At 36.0% G+C, this 27,906-nt stretch overlaps 1 protein-coding gene across 1 annotated transcript in view; it reads left to right on the forward strand.

Annotated features, from left to right (window-relative positions):
• Nucleotides 1-27,906, forward strand: part of LOC106465253 (dolichyl-phosphate beta-glucosyltransferase-like) — a 64,957-nt gene that overhangs the window by 6,082 nt on the left and 30,969 nt on the right. The window contains exons 2-3 of the mRNA XM_013925461.2: nucleotides 24,022-24,193; nucleotides 26,076-26,122. Coding sequence (XP_013780915.1) covers nucleotides 24,022-24,193; nucleotides 26,076-26,122 — 219 coding nt within the window. The remainder of the gene's footprint in view (nucleotides 1-24,021; nucleotides 24,194-26,075; nucleotides 26,123-27,906) is intronic.

The following is a 27,906-nucleotide window of genomic DNA, read 5'->3' on the forward strand; positions in this document are numbered from 1 at the left end:
GAACATGAAATTATGTGAACTCCTTTACGTGTTCTCTTTTACTTCAGTTTTGTTTCATAGGGGGAATATATATATATATATATATAGAGTGCATAATGCTTTTCCTGCCATATTTAGTTTCCCCATGTGCAGATGATTAAGGCAGAGTGGATTTGAAATAAATTAGTCACAAATCAACTCATTTTCATGCAAGAAAAGTCATTGAAAGTGGGATTACATAACAGGTGTGTATCTCTTTAACTGTATAACTAACATTCAAATGGTGTGAGTGGTAGTTTTAGGTTTAAATGACTGATAAATTACAAAGCTAAATCTGTGAGCAATAATTAGATATCTATTTAGAAAAACAGATAATTGAGGACATAGTGAGATGCATGTAAAGGAGTTCACAGAATGGGTAAAGGAGATCATCATTTTATTTCAACTCCTTATATATGCTTTGCACTTAGTATAATGCCACATTGTAATAAAAGCTTGTGTTTATGATCTGTGGAAGTAGTCTAATACAAAATAACTATTCTTATTAACCTGCTATAGCTGGATTTACTGTAGAAATGTAAACGAGATCATATTAATTTCTACACCTATCTTTGCTAATATACAGAGGTAGTATGCCTTTTGGTGATGGGTTTCATATTTGTATTTTTAGAATGGAATGTAAACAAAGTTGGCAGCTGAAATATTATCACAGAAAAAAAGGCAGCTTTTTGATCTTTATATTCTAGGTAGAATATAATCTGGTAAAGGAGAACACATGTTAAAAACAGTAATCATCCTCATTGAGGTGGAAAAATATGATAGAATGTAGCCCCAGTGCTAAATTTTTGGTACAAGGTTTTTCAGTATTTATATTTTCAAGAACTGTATAAATTATACTTATAAGAGAAGATTTTTTTTTTCAAAAAATGAAAAGTTGAAAAATGGACACTTAAAAAAAGCCTGTCCCATATATACTTGTCCACCTCTTGCTGACTGTGCCCTTTCACTTCTTTTTGGATCTTCTTGCTGTATTTAGTACAAAGCTTGCACCAAGTTTTTGTAACAACGTCTTTTCTTAAAGTGTCATTTGGAGAAGAAAATCTAATTTGACCACCGATATTCCATATGCTAAATGTTAACAACAAAACAGTTTCACTGGCTAAACTGATACATGTTTAGAAATGAAAGTGAAACCCGAACTTAACTATGATGATATCCAGTCAATATGACAACCAATGTAGCCTTGCATTATGCACAAAATCAAAGTTGTTTATCAAATGTAACTTTTGTCACAATCAAATTTGTTAATTCCTGCTGTTCTGAATTTACTAATAATTAATAACTAATTTTGTAATTTAAACTTAAACACATTGACTTAATTTTTTGGCTACAAATATTGGAAAGCACTATAATACTAATATATAGTTTGAACATATATTACTGTATGTAACATTGCTAGTCTAGGACAATTAAAATTAAAGTACCCGAGTTGTAGCAGCCAACAGGGTCACACAAAGTTATCTGTTATCTCTTTTTGTGTAAAAAAACAACTGATTGCTTGAATAGCAAGTGTTGTGACATACTTAACAGGGGCTCTAAAATGCATTTACCAGGAGCTTAAAACAATCAGTGTGATGGCACCCATCAAACATGAAGGCTGCTAAAGCTTGCCAGGTTTCATGTATATATGTAGAGTAAATTTGGAATTATAATCGATATTCCTTCTGCAGTATGAGCTCAAACTAATGCACATTTGTCATGATCTTAAAGAAAAAAGGAAGCACAAACACACAACAACAGATCTGAATTATTTCACAACAGACTTATCTGAATTTCTCTAACCTCCATGAAATAACATAAATCAAAAAATAAAAAGAATATCTACCCAAACCCCAAAAACCTTTCTAGAAGAACCTCCTCTATCCACTTAAGAAAGTCAAATTGACTAATATTGTAATCAACCTTCCAGTTAAACTCTGATCAAAAAGAAAGTTTAAAGAGAAAGGTTTATCTTTTTGCCGTACCCATACAATTAATAAAGACATCTTTACTTAGGTACAGCAATATGTAATAATGTGCAAGCAAATTACAAATCTAACTTTTTATAATTACTAATGTATTTTTCTCCTGTTGACACAGGGGGTCACTTAATCTGTTCTGAGATAAAAAAAAAAGACTAGCTTACTGAATTGCCAGTTCTGATGATGATAAGTAAAGTTAATTCAAGTAAAATAATTAAATAACATAAATAATAAACAATTAGTGTTAAAATAAAATAAATAATTGATGTTAATAAAAATCATGAAGCCTAATTTTGATTTAAAATGATTTAAAAGTTACAGTTCACCTATTTAAGTTCACACCGAAACAGTTGTTGTCGAAGCAGTTGATGACATGAATAGTACTCTGTTATATCCCACTGACCTGATGAGCCCTGGCAATGTATGCAAGACCTCAATGGGACTGAATATTACAGATATAATGTGGGTGACCTGTTATTACATTCATCTTTACTGTTATTTATAAGTTATTATAATAACATTTGAGGGACAACAAGTGGCTGTCCCATTCATTTCATAAACACCTATGTCTAGCCCTGACTCTCTATGTACTTATCTGTCCTTCTCTTGAAACCTTTCAATCCTGTTTCATCTACCACGTGAAGGCAATCTGTTACAAAGGCTGACCACCATGTTCCAAAAATAAAATTGTCTAATTTGCAGACACCTTCTATCCTGCCAAATTTATATTTGGGTCCACTAGTCCTACCAATCTTATCATTAAACATGAAAAGATGATACATAAATCCTATCTATTCTATTTATAATTTTGAACATTTCAATCAGATCCTCTAACCTTTTAATTCTCATGATAAAAATAATGTTAAACTTAACCTGTTATTATATAACAACCCCTCCAGCCCAGGAATAATGCTAGTAGCTCTCCTTTGAACCTTTCCAATAACTCAAGGTTCTTTGTAAAAGTAAGGAGACCAAGAATGAACACAATACTCTAAATGAGGCTTAACCAGAGATTTGCATAAAGAAACAATAACATCCTTTGACTTGTATACTTATATTCAGTATTCCTATAGATACAACCCAAAATCCCATTTGATTTCCCACTGGCAACAACACACTGCCCAGAAGGCTTAAGAGACTGTCTGAAACACCAAGATCCTTTTCTTCCAGAACACTAGTGAGTTGAATTTCATCAGTGTGATAATTATAATTCAAATTAAGTTAGCACACTTGCACTTACCTTAATTAAATACCACCTGCAATTTATTTTCCCAATTTACCAAATGATTCAAATACAGCTGTAAAACAATACAATCCTCCTCACAGTCAACTACATGCAAAATGTTAATATCATCAGCAAAGATGACCGATTTGTTGACCATTTCCTTATCAATATCATTTATGTATATCAAAGTTACCATCTTTACTATGAATAAATTACCAAGTTCCATTCTTATACCTCTTTATTTATAATAAGTTTAAACATGATATTTTTCATAAAACTTTTGCTGGTTTGTATTTCAACTGTGACAGTTTTAGAGCAATATCTTTTAAGAAAAATCTGGTTAAAATATTGGTTCATTAACCATATAAGTTAAGATGTAAGTATGCATTTTTCATAAACAGATAGCAAATGTTAAGAAAATTTTACTAAAAAATTCCATTCCAATGGCTATTACAAATCATGCTATTCAAGACTGTCTGAATGATACGTCTTTCTACTCAGTATAATTGAAACATTGCTAAACAAAATTTTCTTTAGTTCTGCCATATGCAAATAAACAGGCAGTTACTGTCATAGTCTCATGCCTACCCAATATATGGTACATCTGGGTGTATTCTTCAACTGTTTGTCAGGCTCGGCCTCCACTACTTCGCATAAGAGCAGTGGGGTGTTTTATCATCAAGATTTGTGTTTTTCATTTATAGTCTGCATATGAGGTTCTTTTGCTTTAGGGGACTCTGGCTTCCTTAGAACTACTCATTCCTTTTGGCTGTGCACACATGTGCCTCCTCCAATGGACTTTATAGGATGAGTGGAAACTTTTTTAGGATTCATTGTCCTTGATTGTGAGCTTCACTTCTCATCTTCTCAAGGACTTGTCTAGTTAGCTCAACCATGTCAATACCACAGAGGACATCCCCTTGCTGCCACTGACCAGATCTCCATCTTTTCACAGGTGCTTCCCTGTCAGGTTGGGGTGCATTTCTGAACAATGACATAATTCTGGGCTTCTTAGTTTGCCAGGTATGTTTCAATTTCCTCCCTCTTCTCATAGATCGATTGGTCGTGATTCATTCTGACAATTTCAAAGTTATTTCTTATATCAACCACCAGAAGGATACTAATTCCAGGACCTGCTATTTTGGGTTTATTCCCATCAAGTATTTCTCATAGTGTATTATGTACTGGAGCCTCTGAACTGGTGTGACTGGATAATACCCACTTTGTGATCTATCCACTCTCAGGTTTTTTGTTGGGTTTGTTCTCAGTTGGGCATGACCCTCATTGATGCCTTCACCACTCCCCTCAATACCAAATTTCTATTCCTCTGGTGCCCAGTTTCTCATCCTTTAACTCTGGTCATCAGATCTCTCAGCTAAAACTGGTGTCACTTTTTATGTGTCTATTCTCCTCTTTGTTCTTGTCCTTGTGTTCCTGCCTTGATATGCAACACTCTTTGTTTGGTCCTGCTGCTGGTGCTTCTTTGACTTTCACAACACTAGTTTTCTCTGCTTCATCAATTGGCATCCAGGACCCCTCTTCCTCTGCCCCATTTTCCCTTTTCTTGCTTCAACCACACACATCTGTTTCATCCAGGGGTATTCTCCCTTCATCTTAACATCGCGGATTTGTCCAGTCCATCGCCCACAGGGTTGGACTCCCCAATCGTGTAGCCTTCTTATTCCATTCGTATCTGCCTTCAACTTTGTCCATCTATCAATGGAAATGGTGAGTTTTTTATGTTGGTCTGTCCACCACTTCCTTCCTCCGGGTCGGCCTTATGTGGCCCATCTTTCAGCTTTTTCATATGGTTGTTTGTCCATGTATTGTCAGTCTCCACCATAGCTGGTTATTGGGTGGCTTTGTTAACTACATTTTGCTTTCTTGTTACTGCCAGATGTTTTCATCCCAATTCTCTCTACTTTCCTCCTTCACCAACTTTCTCATCTGACTTCGATGACTGACAATGACCTCAATGTGGTTTTATGTTTTCTCACATGTGTCTCGTTTGAGCTGTTGGATTATTGTTCTTTATACCATCTTTCTCTGAAGATGTACTCCCTTCTCTTTCTCACTGTGGTTATTGTTATTTGGATGTATATGCCACTGATGCTTCCCATACTCTCTTTCATTATACTTATTTACTACTCTAACCAGTCTGGGCTTTTCTTCCCAAGACATTGTCTGGTCAGGAAGGTGATTGTTCCTTCTCTCCTGTCTCCCTCCCTTATATCTCTCTCCTTCTAATTATCATCCCAGCGCTTTGATCAGTTGTCTTTGTAAGGTTTTAGAGAGGATGGTTAATGCTAGTCTTGTTTGGTTCCTTGAATCAAACACGCTTCTCTCATGTACCCAGTGTGGGTTCCGTCAACAGCGCTCCATCATGGAAGTCTTTCTCAAGAGAGAACACCTTATTTCTGTGTTCTTTGATCTCGAGAAGGCTTATGACACTACGTGGAGGTATGGCATTTTGCAGGACCTCCACTCCCATTTTTATTCAAAACTTTTTATTGAACAGGCAATTCCAAGTCTGTGTGGGTTCAACTCTTTCCCATTCCTTTCCACAGTTGGCAGTTAACTTGGGGTGAGCAATGTCATAACAAGCTTTTCCAGATCAAACCTTCTGTTGGTCTTTGGCCGTCTTGCTTCCGTATGGATCGGAAGGAGGAACTTGTCCTGGCAAGGGTATGCATTGGTCACAGTTTTTAACCCATCGTTTTCTTTTATCTGGTATTGACCCACCAATGTGTAGCCATTGTGACACTCAAGTTACAATAGCCCACATTTTACTGTCATGCCATTGTTACCACTGTGAGCAGCAGCACCATTTTAGACACATGTTTTCTAATAGTTTACCCCTGATGTTGGACAGTGTCACTGGTAATGGTGACACTGTCCGACTAGATTGTATTTTTAATTTTTTATGCACTATAGGTCTTTTTAATTGTATATAAATCTTTTATCGACATATTTTGGTTTTAACTCACTGTATTTTTACATTTTACTCTAATTTACTTTCACTGTTTTTACCAGTTGTTTGGCATAGATAGCCTCATTGCTTTGTGCCATAAAGCACCAAATAACCAAACAACTTATATCTCTCACCTCTATGCTCATTTAGACATGGATCACTTTCTGCGTCTGGTTTGGGCTGTTCAATATTATTTGGCATGAATGTCTCCTTTTTGGGGTTCCTTTCATCATTTATTTTTGCCTTTGGACCCCTCTTTGTCCACAGATCTTCCGCCTCTTACCCTTACTGGATGGGTCTGCCAACTCCTCCAATTGGTGTATTCTTCCCTGGATATTGATACTTGCAGGCTTTTCCACATTTCATCTCATAAAATTTGTCACCTGTCTTACTCTCTTATGTCTCATTTTTGCCAACCATTGGACGAGATTTTTGAGCCTGGCATGTGGATGAATCCACATATATTCATCTTCCATTATCTTCGTAATCTGGCTGTTTCATCACCTGTGGGATTTCGACCCTGGCGTCCATTCTTCATTTTATACATCAACTTTGAGAAGGGTCAGTAAATTTTCTTTTTCATCACCCTCTTTCATCTTATAGGATCCTGCCAGGTGGCTAGTTTGCCTCCAAGGGAATGCTTATTTTCTGAAATCTACATCAGGCCAATAATGGAAAGCATTCATTCCATCAGTCCTGGCTCTACTAGTTCCAGCTCCCATTGTTAAGATGGGATGTTCCACAAGACCACTAAAGGTATCCTTGTAGTATTAACCTCACTCGTTTGCTAGCACTGTCTTGGGCTCCTCACCTTAGGAAAGACATTGAATTGTTGGAAAGGGACTACTAGTAAGATATCTGGGACGTAAAGGTTGTCATTTTACAAATGCTAAGATCTCTGAAATTATTTTCTCTTGAGAAAAGAAGAGTTAAAGGAGATCTGATTAAGGTGTACAAGATTGTTAAGGGAATTGACAATGTCATTGCATCATCTTTTTTTTTCTTACTTAATGGTGAAAATGTAGGATTTGTTGACACATCTAAATGTTAGCAGGGTAAGAGTTATCTTCAGCTATAACAGTTTTATTTTATTAACAGGGTAGTTGACTTGAAATTGGTTGCCTTCACAGCTGGTGGAAGCAATATTTTTAATAGAGTTTAAGGGAAGGCTTGATAAATATTCATCTGATAAAGGCTGGCTTTGAGTTTATATATATATATTTATAGTTTAGTGGATGAGACAGGCTACGTTAAAGGTGGGAAAACTTTCCAGTAAATGTGCTGTATGAGTAGATGCGAATGCTTGCATGGACCTTACAGTATTTATGATTCACTACTGTTTTATGGAGCCTGGTGGTTAGAGTGCTTAGCTCGCAATCTGTGTATTGTGAGTTCGAATATCTGTTGCTGAAAATGCTTGTCCTCTGTGGTTGCCGATTGGACCAGTCACCTGAATGTGAAAATTCTTGGCTTACAAAAATACTGGCCAACCCCAAACTAGTAGGGCTTAAGGTTGTAATGAAAAGAAAAAAAAACTTTTATGAAGATCCTGTGTACCCTGTCATATATTTTATTTATACTTAAACCTCAGTATATATATATAGCATCCCTATATGTCTTATTCTTTTCCTTCATATTATTATTAAACTTCAATAAAAGTTGTATCAACGATACTTCCTGTTGTAGGTTAACAAAATGAAATCATTAACATTTATTCAGCATTGTATGAAACATCAGTCAAATGCAATGAGTAAAATTTTTATGTAAATAAAATGAGCAAAACAAAATGATTAAAGATACAATGAGTAAAAATTCAATGTCAAGCCTGGAATTTCAGTGGCATGTTGTCAAATGATCTAATATAATTTTCATAGATGTTTTCTTTCTTAAGCTGTTCTTAGAAAATCTCAAAAGGAGTGAAGAAATTAGCAAAGGTTAATTTATGTCTACTAACTGAAAAATCATTTCATCAGTTGTGGTCAGTGTATAGTTAGATAAATTGTGTATTACATTAAAGGGATCTTCAACAGAACTACCTGCAAGTTTGTTTTGTCTTTTTAATTTGTTTAATTTCTTAAATGGATCAGTTCTCTTTAGCCATTGACATTTGTTTGTTTTGACCTTCAGTATGCTCTGTTAGATAGATAAAATAAACAAATGTAACCTCATTTTTAAGTTTACTCAAAGAGACTCCAAAGTCACGTTGTAATATGGTTTTCAAATGATTTTTTTCAATTAATTTCAGTTTCAAGAAATCTAAACTGAGGAGCATGATACTGTGTACTATGTCTTAACCTATTGTTGGAAACCTTAAACTATAGGAAGTTAGAATGTAAGTTAATACTTTTACATTCTTTGATAAACACTGGATCCAGTATATTATTGTTTAATTTCAGGTGGAAGTTTTTATTGTTCTGAAAGTGTTCAAAGTATGTGGTCCATATCCGTTTCCAATAATGTAAGAAAGAGAAACTTGTTTCAGAAACAAACTGATTATAAACCCCAAAGACAAGATGTACATCATTCTAATAATTAAAATATACAAGAACAAATGCTATCACAACAGTGATTTTCTTTACCTTTAGAATAAATAGTTAGTTTTAGTCACTGAATTTATCTATAATACGTCCTGGTATAAGTATTTCACTTCTTGATGATACAGTGACTGCCCTCTTGTTGTCACTGGAAGTTCAACCTTGATGTAATAATTACTATGTAGTCCACAGAGATTTATTTTCTGTTCATAGAATGAGATACTTTTTGAAACTAGACTGACCTCACATCTATGTCTCCATGTGAAGGCAGTTCCAAATATGCATTATCCCTTGATGCCAGTTACTCGCACATCATAAGATGTAGAGAAGTTTCATCTAATAAGGGTAACTTCAGACTCTCCTCTTGATGGAACTTTATTTCCACTTGCTCTCATATCAATCCATCTTAAAAAAAACTGAGCTTGAAGACTCATCCTTAGGCTATGTCTCCTTAGTATATTAATAATGGTTGATTCCTCACAGCTTGGATGTAATGTCCAGGATTCCCGCATCTGTAACATTTCCCTTTTATTCACATCCTTCGTTGTTATTCCTTCCGGGCTTTTGTCTGCAGTTCCTGGCAATATATCTTTTTAAGTTACACTTGAAACACCTATTATCTTGTAGTCTATTTCCTCCATTCTGTGTAATTAGTTGCTTAACTAATCATTTTAGTTATTCTAGAGTACCATCAGGAGTTAATGTATCAGTAACTCTTGATCTGATGACCCCATAGCTTCTAGATGGTGTCTTTCATTACTAACTGCAGAGTGTCCATTAATGATATACATATATTTTGTTTAAGCCTAATTCTCATATCCTTGTCTGTTATGCCATCTGTATATTGGTTGCATACCTTTGAATCTATCATTTCACATAAAGCATCTGGGTATGATAATTGGGCAACTATTTTAAAATCTTCTGCAAGTTTTCTGCCATGTTCTGGAACTTTGGTATGTCCTTCTGGTATGTCATTCCAAATGTGTTGGATATGGTTAGCCACTTATGCTTCATAGTTTTTATGGCTCTCATCTAGAAGGTTACTTTATGTTGTTAAAGCTGGTCATTTTTAAATGGACATTAAAATTAATTATTTGTTGTTTACTCTTCCCTATGTTCACTTTGGAAATCATTTCTTACTGAGTCTGATATACCTCCAATGGTACCTTTCCATCATAGTCCATTGATGTCTCAATCAGGCAATGTTGAATTGTCTAGCTTAATCTTGGAAGTGGTCTTGATAGTGACATGACTGGAGTAGTCCAAGAAGGCCCTGTAGTAACAGATGGTACAGCAGTAGTGGCTACAGCTGCAGAACAATTAAGTTTGCATATTACATATTTTGTAGTAGTTGATGTTTTAGATTGACATTCTTGAACAGATGTAGAAAGAGGTGTGGCTGGTTTATCTTTGCATTTACCAGTTTGTTTTCCAGGTGTTTTATTCTGTCACTGATGTACTTTTCTACCTCATTGATCTCTTTTTGACATTATAGCTTTTCTGTACTTCATTTTTGTTATTGCAATTCTTCTGTACATTTCTAATAGCTTCATCAGTCTTGTCTTCAATCTGATTTAATTTTGTTCTTAATTCTTCTGTAGATATTGTGTGTTTCTTTTAATTTTTTAAATTTCAGTCTCCTACATCTTGATCATGTTTTAATTTTCTTAACTTTCTTATTAGTCTTCTTTTGTTTTTTCTATCTCTTTCTTCCACTTTTCTTTCTTCTTCTTCTAATTGTTAGTCTTTTTGTTTGTGATCTTTTAGTTTCTCTGAATTTCTTCTGTGTATTCTTTTATTTTAGTATACCTTTCTTCAATTTTCTGCCATGTTTTTATAATTTTTGGTCTCTTTCTTTTGATCTATTAATTTGCTGTTTCTCCTTTCTTAGTCCTCTCTTAACTGTTTCATCAACATCTATATTAAAGCTTTGATCTTGCTTCATGATTGGGTTGTCATGTTGAAATTTTGGTCAAAGTTATAATGTCCTCTATTATTGGGTGAGCTCTTTTGAATTATTTGGTGAAAATAATGTGAAGTTTGGTCCACAGAACAATGACATATTAATGTATATCTTTTATAGTGTTACAATAGGCAATGTTCACTTTGACACAATTTGTAGGCCTAAATTAAAAAACTACATTTCAAAAGAAATTTCTTGCTAATGTTACCTACACTTAACTTACTTAACTTTGATTAATAAACAATCATGTAACTCACAGAGTAACTGAATAGCAGAATAGATGCAAATTCTCACTGAATATTTCACAGATTTCTCAGTAACTTCACTAACTGTTTACTTATGCTTATATATAATGTACTCTCTAGATTTGTCTAGATTTTAGACAAAGGTTTTTGATTATTACATCATGTTTAGCAGCTCTCTCTAGCAAATGACTAAATTATAACACTGAAAATATAGCTTACAACAAGACTAAAGATAAAGAGACTATAATAGAAAAAAAGTTTTTAAATCAATGTGGATAACTCCATAGAACATTAGCCAAATAGGTACTATTCCTACTTCTCAGTAACACAAGAAATAAACAGGGCAATAAACACACAAAATCAGAGAAGACACCAGACACTGACAGACTGGTCTTTTCAATATTTCAAAAGCATTGAAAAACTAAAACAAATTATTACTAACAACCACAATCTTTTAATAATTTTCTGTCAATGTCATATTTGTGATTATATTAAGAACTCTAAATACATTAACTTTTCTAGAACAGTTGCTAAAATCTGCATCCCTCAAGCTGTTAAACAATTTTGTCAGTAGTATTTTCCTCAATTGTAATGCCTTCTATATATCAGTGAAATTGGCTGTTCAATAGAATGTCTTACTAAGAATATAATGCTGATATTAGGTTAACATGTAACAAACCTATAATTCAGAAACACTACTCACCTCTTCACAGAACTGAGAACTATTATTCTGAAACATACTTACCTCCTTTCACACTTTAGCTTTATCCCAATGAAAGTTTCTTTTCTCTGCCCATCTAAATAGTGATATGAATCATTATGCTTCAGCCTTTATACCACACTATATTGTCCACAGAGATTTAAATCTTGTGATTCTCTCAACCTATGTCAATGTTCCCCCTGTACTAGATCCATATATAAGCTTCCTCATTACTTATTAATCATTTTCTCGATGGCAGAATGACAACAGTTTTACATGATTGCTGCGGGTTTCTGTTGCATGTTGTATATTGCATGAGGTCTGATGTTTCTTCTGTAGGCTCAGAGGTGGAGCTTGTAGGGGATCAGGGGTGGACTGGTGAGAACTTGGACTTTATTTTTCTTGCTCCTTTCTTTGCACAGACAGACATCCCACCTCCTACGCTGTTGTTGCAACTAGTACATTAAGTTTGTAATGTCTTGAGTATTTCTCCTTTGTTGGGGCAAGTCATTAGGCTGATTACCTAGTCTTTCCACCTTTGCTGTGCATGCTCCGAGATTTACAGATCAATTGAGAGAGAGGGTGCTGCCATGCCTTGTCCTTCCCATTTATTGAATCAACATGCCTTAGCTTTCCATTGTTTGGAGGACCCATATTTAAATTCTTAGAGATTAGATCCTCTTCTTCCTATTTGGGGTTCTTGGCCTGATGCCTTTATTTGTCTTAACCTAAGTCAGTTTTCTCAGACTCAACTGTCCCTTACAATACTTTGCGTTTTTTATCTTCTGTGCAACTTGTCTGAGGCCTTTCACAGGTCTCCTGCTCAATTTTCAGAGGATCTTGGCACTTATTGACTGTTACTTTGGTTAGGTTATCAGCTTTTGCTATCTCCACGGTCTCTTGGTTGGTTTGTTGCTGGGATCATTTGGAGAGAGATGCTTTGCTTAAGGGTGTTTGACTTCCTTCTTTGGCCCTTAGAGAGGTCAGAGAAGCTTTTTTCTCCAACAATCGATTTTTGCAGGTATTCCAGATTCCATGGAATCTCAGGTGGATATGGCCCTTCTCCACTTTTTTCTTTTGATACTGGCCTCTGGCCTTTCCAAGTCTTCTACCAGACAGTTTACTGCATCTCCCATTTGGGCTTCCAGACTGTCTGCATTGGCTCCATGTTCTATCAGAACACAAGGGTGATTCCACTCTTCTCAGTAGGCATCCTCCACGTGTGTAGAGTGCTAACAATGGGGTTTGGTTCTGTGGGGGCTCAACTCAGACGATTTTTGTCTGTATGAGAGACCTTTGCCACTGACCAGTAGGTCATTCAGGTTCTTACCAGAGGATTGGTCCTTCATTTCAAGTGTCCTCCTCATTGTATACCATACTGTTTGTCTTCCCCTCCCTAAGGATTGTCTTAAATCCAGTCATTGAGCACAAGCCATACAGGATCTTCTGCTCAAATAGGCTGTAGAGTATGTCAACTCTTCTCTCAAGGCTTTTCATCTCTGTTTGTTTGTAGTACTGAAGAAGATAGGTGATTATTGAACTGTCATTGATCTTTCTCCTCTCAATCATTTCCTTCAGCCTTCTCGGTTTACCATGGAGTTGTTTCTTTCCCTCTGGTGGCACCTTGCACCTGGTGTATGGATGACAAAATTCGATGTTATTGATGCCTATCGTCACATTCCAAACAAGGAGTATTTAAATTGGGATCTTTGTTTTGTGCACAAGAGACAGGTTTTTTTAAATTTCATGCCCTACCAATTGGACTCTCATCTGCTCCATACAATTTTTGCCAGATAGTCTGATCCTTTTCATGTAAACATAACTTAATGGGCATTCACCATTACATGGACAACAGGCTTCTTTTCGCTCCTTCCCACCACTTGGCAGAGCTTCACACTCAAACTCTATCCAAAGCTGTGAGGGCTGGGTTTCTCATCAAAAAGGAGAAATCTATTCTTCCTCCTACACAGTACCTCATCCATTTGGGGGTATTTTTCAATTCACATCTCAGTTGGGTCCAAACTTCTCCTGTATGCCATCAGGCCATGGAATGGGCCATTTTTCTAATACAGTCATCTTCTCCACTGGCACATACAGTTCTGTCTCTTTTGGGGAAGTGGGCATTCTTGGAATCACTCATTCCCTTAGGTCAGGCCTACATGCATTCCCATTAGTAGTTGTTGCAGGACCAATGGAACATTTGCACAGATGTGCTGGATCGGCCAGAGAATCTACTGGCTATCAGCCTGCTAGATCTTGACTGGGGGTTGAACAGGGACAACATGACAGTAGGTGTCCTTTTCCTGCCCCCATTGTCCAGAGATACATATTTTCGTAGATGGGGAGCTTGTGTAGGGGATATGGAATTCTATGCCTTCTGCATCAAACTTTTAGAGCTTCTAGCAGTTCAATGAGCTATGTCTTGGGCTCTCAAATTGTTGCGAGAGAAGGTGGTCATGCTTCATTCAGACAATTCCTTGGTGGTCTCCTATATTTCCAAGCAAGGGGGCACTCACTTCAGTTCTCTTTATTTACAGACATCAGATATTCTCTTTTGGGCCCACAATCATTAGATTGTTCTCTTTGCTTGTCATGTTCCAGGTGTTATGAATTTAGTGGATGATCAGTTATCTTGTCCCAACAGAGGTCTTCCCACCAAATGGATGCTTCATCCCTAAGCTTTTCATGGATCTGCTCTCATCTTGGGATCCCTTAGATCAATGCTTTTGCAACTCATTGGAATGCCCAGATCTTGTCCTTCTGGTCTTCTGTACCTCACTCTCTGGTTTTGAGCATAGATGCTCTCAACCAGGATTGGGTGGGACTTCATCTTTACTCTTTCCCTCAGATTCCTCTGTTATCCACTGATTTGCTTCTCATCCTGTCAAGCTCTTCTTGTGTCACCATATTGGACAGGTGAGCCTTGATTTCCACTCAGTACTTTCAGGAGTCCCAACCTCTGCTGCTTCCTCTCTGGCCATCCCTTTTATGTCAGCCTCGATCAGACATTTTTCATCTAGTGATTAACATTTTCCATGCCTGGCTTTTAGGCAGTCTGTTGCATGATGTCAGGGTTTGAACTCTCAGGTGGCATCTTTAGTAATGCTGTCTGTTTGGCATTCTTCATTAGAAGTGATCTCTCAGACATGGTTTTAATCCTTCTCGTCCCACTGTACCACATGTTTCTCAATTTCTTAGTGATTATTAGACAAAGGATTGGAACCTTCATCTGTTTCTCTGTATAAGGCAGCTTTGTCAGCTACTTTTCATTTTTTTGGAAGTCATAATGTTTTTGAGTCACTAGTTTTGTTGTTGCTTCTAAAATCTTTTCAGGTTATCCATCCTCGCCATTCTTTCCAGGTTCTTAATTGGGATATCTCGTTGATTCTCCATGCCTTATCTCTTCCACCCTTTGAACCTTTGGCATCATGTACCCTATATCACCTTTTAATAAAGGCTTATTTTCTTCAATTGTTAGTTATCGGATGTTGACATTCAGATGTGTCTGCGATTCATGTTCATCGGAATCTTTATCATTCCACTTGTGTTCTGTTACATCACGATAGGCCCATTCTTCCCAAAACTTCAGTGGCTAGAGAAGGGAATAAGACTTTCTCTCCTGTCCATCTTCTCTCCGAATCCCATGTTTATGAATGCTCGGATCTGGATTATCTTTTATGCCCAGTTAGGGCTCTTTGATGTTATGTTGCATGCACTGAAGGGTTTCGGGGTTCATGTCACCATTTATCCATTGAGATCCTAAGGTATCCTTTGACTTATCCCCTGTCACTTTGATAGGTTGGGATTGTCAATTGATGTATGTTGCTTACTCTGGGCTTTCATTGGAGAAATAAAGACTTCTTTGGGTCTCATCTCATCTAATTTGCCATATCTCAATGTCCCTGGAAGCTCCATTGCATCACCTACTGGAAGAGATTGTAGAGGTTGGTATGTGGACTACGTCTAATACATTTATATTTCATTACTTACATGATTTGGCCTCAGCTCATTCACAAAAGAGGGAAGTGACTTAATTTATTTTATGTTTATTTCTATTCTTTTTCAGGGACCCTCTTGTCATTTTAATTGGGATCCCACTATGTGGCATGTGTTGCCTGGTCAGGTATGCTAATTTCTAAATCCGCATTAGCTACCAGTCAACCAATCAGTATTTTTCCTGGTAGTGATGAGCTCTGTTGAGATGGGGTGTTCCATAAAACCATCTTGTGCACTTTCTGGGTGGTACACAATTATAACACAAAAATAAGTAATGGACTGCCATTCATGGACTATCATGGGTAAAACTTAAGTGGATTTTGCCTATCCCTGCTGATCCCTAGATTGAATAAATGGGAGTTAGTTTGCTTTTCAAAATTGGGAACGTGTTTCACGTATTACACTGTCTCCGGAGGATCATTCTTCGGGACTCCCCAATATGAGTATTCCCCCCATTTCTCCTAGTAAAGCATGGATGTCCTTACCATTCATGGTTTCCAGTTGCTACTGTACTCATTATTATACTCAAAGAGAAGAGGGCAAAGCTGGGTGCCCTCCTACCAGTAACCCTGGATGGTTTTCCCAAATGTATGATAACTGCAGGACCAGCCTATGTGGGAGCCTCCTCATAATTCTGGTTCAGAGATGGTTGGATTGTGCATGGCCCCTCTTTTGGGTCATTCTCTTTATTTAGATTATCATGGAAGAGGGTCCTCGACTCATATAATTCCACAAGCAGAGCATCACTACATGTGCTATTGGTTGAACTTTCTTTGTTCTTCATCCTCCTGAGACATAATGATAGCACACCAGTGGGGTCCACACTACTTCTGGAACAGGTATGCTCTTTGCCTGGACCACATAAAATCCAATTGTTGGGCAGTAAAGGCTGACTGGCCATACAGGTAAAATCCTAACATCTTTAGAAGAATATGAATTCATCTAGACTCCAACCAGGCAAATGAGGTCCCATGTCTCATCACTGAAGTTATAGGGCTGTGGACCTAAAACAAGATCCAAGGTGTAGTGGCTAGGGCATGAGGACTGCATTATTTTTTATCTTGTTGAGCAATGTGGTATTATTGGAATCCAACCTGAAAGTTACAGAATGTTGCATGCCGAGCTACTGGAATTATGAAGAGAAGGTAAGCAACACCAAAGTGGATAAACCCTTGCCCTAACCTGAAGAAGCACAAAATACAAAAAACTAAACTCAAAATTATAGGACTCATCACACCTCATTCAACCTGAAGAAACAGAGATTACCTGGTCTGGAATTATGAACCAAAATCCTAACTCACCAATCTGAGAGGCAACACCTCCTGCCACCAGAATTACAATCTCACACTTTAGCTTTATCCCAATGAAACTTTCTCTTCTCTGCCCATCTAAGCATTGGTATGAAACTTACTTCATTTGCTCAAACCCTTATACCTCACTATATCACCCATAGCAAATTAAATCTTGTGCTTCTCTCCACATACATCAATACACCCCTATACCAGATCTGTATATAAGCTCCCAGTTATTACTTCTTATTCACTTTTCAAGACAATCCAAACTAACAGACCGAAACCAGCCATATTATGTGGATGAATGTCAGGAAAGCCCAAATAAGTATTACCAGAAATACAATTTTGGTACAGGGAGATTTGATAATTTCTGAAACACACTTACCTCCACATTGACAAGGAGGAGAAGCCAGTGAGGGCAAGGTCCACACAGAAAGCATCTGCATAAAATTAAAAAAGGTGTGCGAAAGGGAGGTAAGTATTATCGGAAATACATTTTTGGTATAGGAAAACGTTAACCTTCGTACTATAATCAAAAAAGTTTTTGAGCATGTGCCAAACCTTTCAATGAAATTCTCATCCTACACTTATTAATGTGTACCATGCCAGTCTGTGATGCAATCATATGAAGGCAGAACATCCTCCATGTACAGGTTTCCCCTTGATCACACCGTGTATTATTAAATAATTATTATATCCTTGGCACAAGTTAGATTTAGACACGTTTTTTTTGTGTTTTTTTTTGGAATTAAGATGTTTTTTTTGCATTGCAGTTGTTACTTTATCTTCCAGTTAAAAGCCTATTTGACTTATTGTCTACATATCTCTTGTATTCAAGTTCAATTACATTAAGCTAAAAAACAACAAAAAAAGCAACAGGTAAATGGTTTTGTGGATCATCTCATTATGAATTCATGTATCCTCATTTCTCACACTCCACCACAGGAGTCAGCTCTTACTGCTCAAATTCTTACTGGATGCACTCCGACAGTCTTTCATATTATTACTATTGTGTACCAAGTGGTTGTTTTCATTCTTTCATCTCGGATGCAGGTTCGTCAACCTCCTGCTTTTATCACTTCAACAAAATCTGTCTCATCTTTCAATAAGTCAGACAAGCTATTTCCACCACTTGTTTTTGTTTTTGGTCCTTGTCTTCTTGATGAGGAGTAAGTAACCCAACTTTTATCTTTTGCTCCTTTGTTTTCACAAATATGTGACATTCTTTCCCTTTTTCCAGTTATTTTGCTGAATCTTCAGCTGTCTTGCTGCATGATATTTCTCCTTCTGACTGTCTTCTCTTTACTTCTTCCCTGATTTGAGTTCATGTCAACATACCAATATATTTTTGCCTCAACTTCATAGCAAACCAAAGTTGCCTCATACTCCCAGATCTCAAGAATTTCATTCTATGGCATGTGTTTTGGATTATTCTTTTTTCCCTTGAGCTTCATTTTCTTGAATCTCTTCTTCCAGCTAGTACATTTTCTTTGTCTTTCTGTTGTCCACATATTCCAGTTTTTCCAACTGTTCTTGTTGGTTCCTTCAATTCATCTGCAATGATAATATTTTTCAGTCAGGTTCTGAGAGCATTTGCATGGAGGTTGCATTTGTTGGACCTACGTTTCCAATATTATATGGAAAGCTGGCTTCTTCTTGCCCTGTCTAAAGAGTCATCCTCAGTTGTGACTTCAATTCTTTTCTGTGAATTATCTCAATGGTTGGCTGGTCAAGCTCTGTAAGTACATCTTGACCCACTGAGTATATGATTCACATGGAAATCTTTTTCCAACTTAGAGAGAGTTCAAACTTTTCCTTTATGTCTCTGATACATGGAGCTTCTGGTTATCAAAACTTTCATGTCTGCTTCTCTTCCTGCATCAGAGGTTCCATTTCTTTTGGGAACTCTGGCTTCTTTTAAGTCCCTTTTTGCTTTCTTACATGCCTGTATGTATCCTCATCAGTGGATTATGGCCAATCAGGGATGTATGTCCAAAGACCCAGACTTGCATCTATTCACAGATGCCTCTCTGTCAGGGTGGGGTGGGGGACTGTTCTAAACTGAGGTCTGGTATCCAGGGGAGTGGTCTCTCTCCATATCATTGTCCTTGAGATGTTGACTGCTCAAAGAGCTTGCCATCATTTTCTGTTTTGTCTATCTTGTTATGATACATTCAGAGAACTTCACTGTTATTTTTTACAGCAACTGTTACGGAGGCACTCATTCTCAGGACATTTGCTTTCTGACTGTAGAATTTCTCTTTTGGACCCATGGCCACTACATTTGGTTGTCAACCTGTGATATTCTGGGAGCTTTGAACTTGATGCCTAGACTAGATCTTTCCCATGGAGTGGTCTCTACATTCTTTAGTATTTCAATGGATTGATTCCAGTTTTGGAATCCTCTCAGTGAAACATTTGCAACTCTCCTCAATATGAAACTTCCATTTTTCTGGTCACCAGTCTAGGATTTATCAGCTCTGAATGAGGATTGGTTCAATCTGTTTCTGTATGCCTATCCTTCTTTTTGACTTCTACCCAGGATGCTGTTTCTTATTTGTGAAACACCTTACTGTCTTTCTCATTGCCTTTCTTTGACTACTTCAGTAGTGGTTTCCACCTCCTTTGTCTCTTGGTATCACAAGAGCCTCCTCCTCTTCCATATTGGAGGTCCATTTTACATAAGCCTCTGACATCCATCTTTCACCATGATGTACCATACCTTCATCCAGTCCCTTGTAAGACAGATGTGATTGATTTTCTCATAGAGTAACCCATTTTCTTAGTGCTGTTGGCCATCCAGCTTTGCATTTTATGAAAGCAAATGGATGGTTTACTGGTGTTGGTCCGTTCATTACTCCCTCTTCTCCAGGCCGACCCATTCTACCTCATATCACTTCCTTTTTTCCCCTGGCATTTTGATCATGGGTTATCCATTTTAACAAAGGAGACAATTGTAGTTGGAATGACCATACAGAGAAAGGAAAGGAAGGTGACTGAAGGAAATATCTGATCACTCTCCCAGGTAGTTCAAGTATTAGGGAAGAAAAAGTGTCAGCAAATAAAATTAACCTGTCCTTGTGATTAAGAAAGTAAGAGATGTCCATGCCAAAAATGTCTAGAACAACATATGCAAGCAAGTAAGAGAAGAAAATACATCTTTAGAGAACGATAGTACAGGGAACAGGTGGCCAAAGGTTCAAAAGAGGAAATTGTGTGAGTTCTGAGAACTAAACAGAAGTTCCAGTCTGAGAGGGGAACTGGACAAGAAGGACAACTGAGGGGGGAGGCTTGGAAGGCATCCATAAGAACAGGAGAAGGAAAATGAGAATAGTTCATGAAGAGATGGAAGGTTTTTGAAAAGAACTACTCTGTTACCAGTGATTGTAGACCCTCAGATTGTGAGTCAAGTGCCCTAACCACCTGGCCATGCTAGGCCTCAAAAATAAGCAATGGCAGTTTCTACAAAAATACACAGTCCAAGCAAGATGGAAACTGACAGCCTGGACAGGTCTCATTGTACAATCAGGCTCAGAATGATCTTATAATGATAAAATAATCACCCATCCTGGCAGCTAAGGTCTACAGTAGAAAGGAGCAATTTAGAAATTACAACCAGTCCCTATGATGAAGTGTACAGGAGGCATATAAATTGTAAATGCCTGAATGACAATGACCACAAGAAAGGAGAAGAGAAAAATTGTTTTGAGAAACAAATGATACCCTGAAGGAGATGCATGTGTGCATGACCAAAAGGAATCGGGGCTCCTAGGGAAGTAAGGGGTGTAGAGTAAGACAGACCAAAATAAGAAGGTGCCAGAGAAAGAGAGTCCAAATGTTTTCTCACTGACTGTATTCTTCCTCAGTAACATTGTCATGTTAAAAAAAAGAAATCAACAACTGAATGTATGAATTGAGCTCCCTGCAAATTAAGCCCTGTATCTCCTCTGCAGATAAAGGTGTGAGGGCAGGATCATAATTGGTGCCGTCCTTTTTTTTTAGGCTCATAAGATAAAATATGTGTACTGCTAACGTCTCTAAAGGGAGCAGTACAAGTGAGATAACAACAAAGTGCCCAAACACGCAAGTTCAAATCACCATCCCCGCAAACATGTTTACCCTTTCAGCCATGGGGGTGTTATAATGTGACAGTCAATCACTTTATTCATTGATAAAAGAGTAGCCCAAGAGGTCTTGCTGGGTGGTGATGACCAGCTGCCTTTCCTCTTGTCTTACACCCCTAAATTAGGGACAGCTAGCGCAGATAGCCCTCGTGTAGCTTTGCGCAAAATTCGAAACAAATAAACAAACAAGTTTATTTTTGTGTGGCAGACCTTCTCTTGATTCATGTCCTCTTCCACTTTAACTGGTTGGGTCTGTCAGCTCATCTGTTTTGTATATTCGTCTTTGGGTAAGTCTAACTGTACCTTCTTTTTTTGTTTTTTCCCCACCAGATACAACATATCATAGCCTCTCTTGCCTCTTTTCATTATTGGCCTCTGAAGGAGATCTTACAGGCTGGTATGTGGACTCTCCACCTAACACATTCACGTCATTTCATCCATCAGTGGGTGGTTTCATGTGCTTGTGGTTTTTGTTTTCCTCTCGTAATCATTCTCCAGTCTACCCAGAGTCTCTAGTGTGATGAGTTTTGTCTGTTGTGTTTTTCAATAATTTCCATGTCATTCATACATTTAATGTCACTGCCATGTGTATACCAGTATTTTTGTACACATTTGAACAACCTTGCAATTTCCTAAATGAATACAAAGTGCACAGGAGGAGGCAAGACTCACCAGATCAAATGTTACATGAAGAACTGCACCTTATGTTTGGTGCCATTGGAACCACCTGGAGTTATCTTGCAGGGGTATGCTTACCCAAAATCCTCATTAAGTAGGTGAGAACAGAAATATTAAACCCACTTGCCCCTGCTCAGTGCTCACCTTTGAGATGGGGTTTTCTGCTAGACTGCTTCAGCACTTCTTCTATACAATTGACATGGCCAATTCTGCATCTATTGTTCAAATGATTATGCTGCCTGGAATTGACTGAGCACAGAGGATGTGTTGCTCATCTACTGATGGAAGGTTATAGTCTGATGATGAGTTATAGTCTGATGATGACTACATCATAGGCTGGCACAGTCCATGTTAATATATGTAGGGGTGGGAGTTTTGTTCAAGGCTTGTGGTGTGCACAAAACGTTGGCAGTGGTGGGATGTAATAACTGTTTCATGGTGAAGTATCTGTCTAAAATATATTTTTCAGATAAGGAAATGTTAACATTTTTGTGTTTCACTATTTTGTTTTTGCTTTCTATTGTAATGGTAAGTCTTACCCATACAAGCTCTATCACTTGACATCTCTAGTGATAAATGACAGGACTCTAAAAGTTGTTTGTTGCACATTGTGTTTTAGCAAGTCATACCTTGATAAACCTGATTCATTTTATTTGTTGCATCAAGTAGAATTATGGAAAAGTGATTGATAAGAGGCATTTATTTACAGTTGAGATGTTAAAAATATATTGTTTGATTTTTATACAGTGTTTTAATTTAAATATTTGTTACATAATACAATGAAGTGGAAGCAACAACCTATGTGATGGAGAGTAGCTGCAATAATAAACTTTGCAAATTGCAATGTCATCAATTTGTTTAAGCGTACCTCTATTCTGCTAGAGTAGTCTTAGGTTTGTGCAAGGTAATGGACTTTTGTTACGTGCTGGCAGCTAGCTACTTGTTACATGGCTAGTTATTTCTGCACACTGCTGCTGATGAGTCAGCGAGTCAGATTTAATTAATCTTGTTGTGCAGATTAAATCTGACTTTAACAATCTGTAAATCTGTAAGCCATGTAACCTTGTTGTGCAGATTAAATCTGACTTTAACAATCTGTAAGCCATGTAACCTTGTTGTGCAGTATGGCTTACAGATTTACAGATTGTTAAAGTCAGATTTAATCTGCACAACAAGATTATATGGCTTACAGATTTACAGATTGTTAAAGTCAAATTTAATCTGCACAACAAGGTTACATGGCTTACAGATTGTTAAAGTCAGATTTAATCTGCACAACAAGATTACATGGCTTACAGATTTACAGATTGTTAAACATTTGAGATATTTATTTTTATTTTTTTGTTGAAAAACTGTGGTACAGCTTATTTGCACACAAAAGTGGGATTTCTACTTGCCACACATTCTTGTCTTTGGAGCCCTGGTCATTAAAACATGTAATTTCAAACAAAAGTTTAAAAAGTAATGCAAATTACAGTGGAGGAGTATTAAGACATATTTGGTATGGTATATCAATATCCTTTGGCTTGATTTTGTGCTTACAAAAGTCTTTCATTTAGTGGTATAAGAACGTACAAGTGAAAGCAAAGAAGAATATTGTTATTGCGAACTATATTGTTAATATTTTAATCTAGATGTTTGCTAGAGGGAGTTGCTGCTCATGGTGACCATGAAGCAATATCAAAAAGTTCATTATGATGTAATAATCAAGAAACTTTAAATATGTGGAAGCAAGGATACAATATAAATATGAGTAATTCATAATGATTGAGTTCAGTTAGTGAAATATTCAATGAATGATTCAGTTAAGTGTCAGTTACTCAATCAGTTAACCAAGTAATTATACAAGAAAGTTTGCAGTAACATTATATGTACATTTTGCAGCTTATGTGGAAAGTTTATGTTTGAAGTTAGGCCTACATTTAGTGCCAGAGTTTATGGTGACAAGTTTATTTATAAAATTAGGTTCATAAGTGAACATGTTTGTTGTGAGAGTAAATGTTTATTGAAGAAATAAGTTATATAACATTATGTTGACTGGACTTGGCATTATTTTTACAAAATAATCCAAAGAGCCTGCCAAATAATATGACAGGTTACAATTATATATAATAATATGTCAATCACTGTTTCTGCAATAGCCAGTGCTGAAGAAGTATTTTGCTCAATATCATCGCTCATCAGACTGGCTTACTGAAACACGTGGCAAGTTTATTTATTTTTACAATGTTAATCTAGTATTGTGAAATTTCTATGTAATCATTATTTTAGAAAGTTTTTTCTTTCTATGCAGCTACGGAGTCTCTTTGGCTCAACTGGTTTAGAAAATGAAACAAAGGAACATGAGGCCCATTATTTTATTGATTCAGAATCAAAAGAAGAAAACATAAAGCCTCCATCAATCAGTGATGAAGCAACATTGAAGTTATCTGTAATTGTTCCTGCCTTCAATGAAGCCCAGAGATGTAAGTCCTGAAGAGGAAAGTTTACGAACTTTGATTTTACTAGAGAAAATAAAACAACATGCATTACTTTGAAACTAATAGCATTGATCAGTTAATATTTTTGTTGGCACTTTTTTTCACTTATAAATTAAAAGTTCTGTTTTGTTATTGATAATTTCGTTTTTGTTTCTTAAGATGTTCATACAGTTAAAAATGTATTTAAATACATTACTATACATCTGGATCAACAGGCAGCTAAAGATTGAACATTTTGTCACTCTAAACCTAATTTTTCTTCACTTCTTCAAGATTAAACAGCGTTGGGAGGCTTTCGGGTTTTCTGCATTCAGACTCTTTCTTACTAGGCTTTGTACTTCTTCATTATCTTTATGCTTTCTGTATTATAGATTTAATGAATCTGATTCCAAATTATCTGTTTTCACTGGGCAAAATTCTTTCTGTGGAATGGTCTTTATTTTCAGCAACATTTTAGTGACATTATGAATGCTTAGGTTGCTCTAAGATAAATGCTTTTGCTGTAGGTCTAAATCATAATATCTCAAACTTCAATTGCATTGATCCTGCATTTTGGACCTTAATTAAACAGAGTGCATCTTCTACCTTCTACTAGTTTTCCTAGTTTGAGATGTTTCATGCTAGATGTTGTTGATTAGCTGGTTTTGTTAAGTTTGGCTTTTGTTTCACATTTTTTGTATGCCTTTTTAGATTTCTTCCTGTAAAAATGACCAATATCTTTATTTCATCACATTATTCCATCTCCATGGTCGGCTATTGTCCAGTACTTTGCCCATGGAGTAGAAACAGCCTCTATTCTAGGTTACGATGTCAACCATCCAATATTGTTGTTTATTATATAAAGTTTATATAATGCCTCCATGGCTGAAAAGATGAGTATGTTTGGCAGCAACAGAAATTGAGCCTGAGACCCTCTATTCATGAGACATCTCGATCACTGGGCTATGCTGGCCCAAAGAACACACTTGAATTAATAGAAATTAACAATAATGACAAATTATAATAGCAATATTTCAATTACTTGGATAGTTGGAATAATCTAAACTAGTAATAATTGGTAACCATATTTCTCATTAATTGATTATTTTTGTGAGTCATGATATTCATTAAGAGAAAAAAGTTGAATTTATCTAAAGTAATAATGAAAAATCTTAATGGAAGTGATTTGGTTAGTTGGAATAATTAGAAACACTAATTTTGATTAGTGAATTAGTTGATTATTATCAGGACGTTAATTTAATCATGACTTTGATTAACTGATTATTTTATGTGATAGCAATTGATGTATTTGATACACATAGGTAATTGATTAATTGAGCTAATCACTCAGCTCTGTATGTGTGTATGGTGATTTATCTCATGATTCTATCAACAGAAAGCATGACACACAATGAAATGTATATCAAGTTATCACATAGAAGAGATTTGTTTGAGGCTACATAACTGCAAATATCAGACAGTGAAGTGGGGGAGAGAGTGAGGAGAAAACAAAGTCTAATTGTGTTGCATAATCAAAAGAATAGCAAAAATTTATAATAGAGTTAAGCCTTTGAAGTCTCTGAAGTAACATTTTGTCTTACTTGCAATTACAGAGCACAATTATTTGATTGGATTAAATCTTAGGTTATATTTATATAGAAGTTGTATGATGCTTGCAAAAGAAAACATGTTTAGAAGACTGCGAAAAAATTCATAAATAAGTTAGAAATGTACCAATATAACTTTTAGTTTGTCAATCATAACTACAATTTTTTGTTATTTACACTTACAAGTGCAAATTTTTTGAATGAATGGATACAACTTATATAATAATTATTGACAAAAAGAGTATTCAGCTTTAATCATTCATATTTTTTTCCATTTATAGTACCTTCTATGCTTGATGAGTGTCTTCAATATTTGGAAAACAGATGTGTGAGTTTGTTTTATAGTTTTTGTGCTTAATAAACAAAATAGTAATTTTCAAACCAGATCCTTTGAATTTGATTGAGGATGTACCATTAAAGTTACGTTTATTACCAAACAAGTTTTCGGCATGACCATTCTAACAATTCCCATATTGTATAGCATCAATATTATTTTCTTAGTTAGTTAGTTGCTTCTTGAACAATTTACTTGAATCACATAAATAATTCAGAGCTATATGAATTTTGTTTTAGTAAGTACCACATTTCTGATTGAGATGCTCATTACTATTACTATGATTGGACCTAAACATATGTACAAATACTTATTCATTCCTCCAGATGGTGATATGAAAGTGCACTTTAGTTAATTTCACATTTAGAATAGTGATCAAAATCATGTTATTAAAGTGTTCCAGCAGCAAGGGGGAGCACTTTAGCTTAGGCATGTGTTTTAACCGCTTACTTTTTACCATTAAACATGCAGTCAACTGGTATGTGAGTAAAATGTTTAGACAGTTATGTTTAACAGAATACCCAATATCAGGGTTCATGCTTCACTTATTTTTTAGAGCCATAGGCCCCCAAAACACACATTTTTTAGGGGCCAATCGTATAGCTCATTGTAAAATGTACTCTATAGTGGAGGTTATCAGAAAAATCACTAAATTAAATAGTTCACATTTCATAAATGTAAAGGAAATTGAAGATATCAACATATCTCAATTTTTTTTTGTGTGTGTGTACTCTTATTTCATGAAAGGAACACAAGTCAAACCATTTAACTCTCAATATGGGCTCAGTCAATTTGACCGACCACGTGACCTCTTTGTACTCATTTAAAGTCTTTATAGATTTAATACTTATAACTTTCAATATAGTCTGTATATCTTCACAAAATTTGGCAGTCTTTCAGTTGACATTATAAGTCTTTCACATACAAGAAATCATATTTTTAATGAGGTATTTTTAACAAACTAAAATAAAGATTTGCCGATGAATATATTGAGTATTTATTTTGAATAATCCATCTGCAAAGTGATTTTCATGTTAAGGTTAAAAATACTTTTCTTCATCTCAGAAATCTCAAATTTCATTTGTGAAATCTCTAAAACCTCCTAAATACATTTCAAATGTTTATTTTCAATAAAACTTTATATTTTATCTGTCATATTCTCTACCCTAATTCTATACAAGGTTGGCCAACTTGACTGACTTCGCCCCCCACCTTCCAAAAAAAACTAATAAATCTAAATTACCCTCCTTTTCTTTCTAGAATGACTTCAAATATAGAGTGAAACTAGTTTGTTTATCCTAAGTAGCTTTAAACTCCTGACAGTACACATCTATTTGTAATTAAATTTTATTGTTTTATTGCCCTTTGAACCTTGTCTAACTACTATTCATGCCATTATAAGTTGTAACTCACTTGGGTAACTGCAGCTCAAATTATATTACCTACAAACTACTCTGAGCTGCTTGCATGTGTGCCTCATGAAGAATTGTTATTATATTATTATTATTGTTTATTTTATCTAGTCTAACCTTAAATAACCAAAAGAGATCTCTATTTTTACATTTTAGTTACTTTTATAATAATAATATAGAAAGAATAAACATGAAAAACAAGAAATAAATTACTTACCCAATCTTGTTCTTGCTCTCAATGAGACTTAACCCTACTTTTTTTTATACTAATGGTAGTAGTGCATTAAATAGTTTTTATGTAATCAAATAATGCACCAAAGAACACAGACTAATAACATCCAAAAAGCAGGCAATTTCCTATAACAA

Source organism: Limulus polyphemus, unplaced genomic scaffold (assembly GCF_000517525.1).
Source record: "Limulus polyphemus unplaced genomic scaffold, Limulus_polyphemus-2.1.2 Scaffold1885, whole genome shotgun sequence".
Taxonomy (NCBI): domain Eukaryota; kingdom Metazoa; phylum Arthropoda; class Merostomata; order Xiphosura; family Limulidae; genus Limulus; species Limulus polyphemus.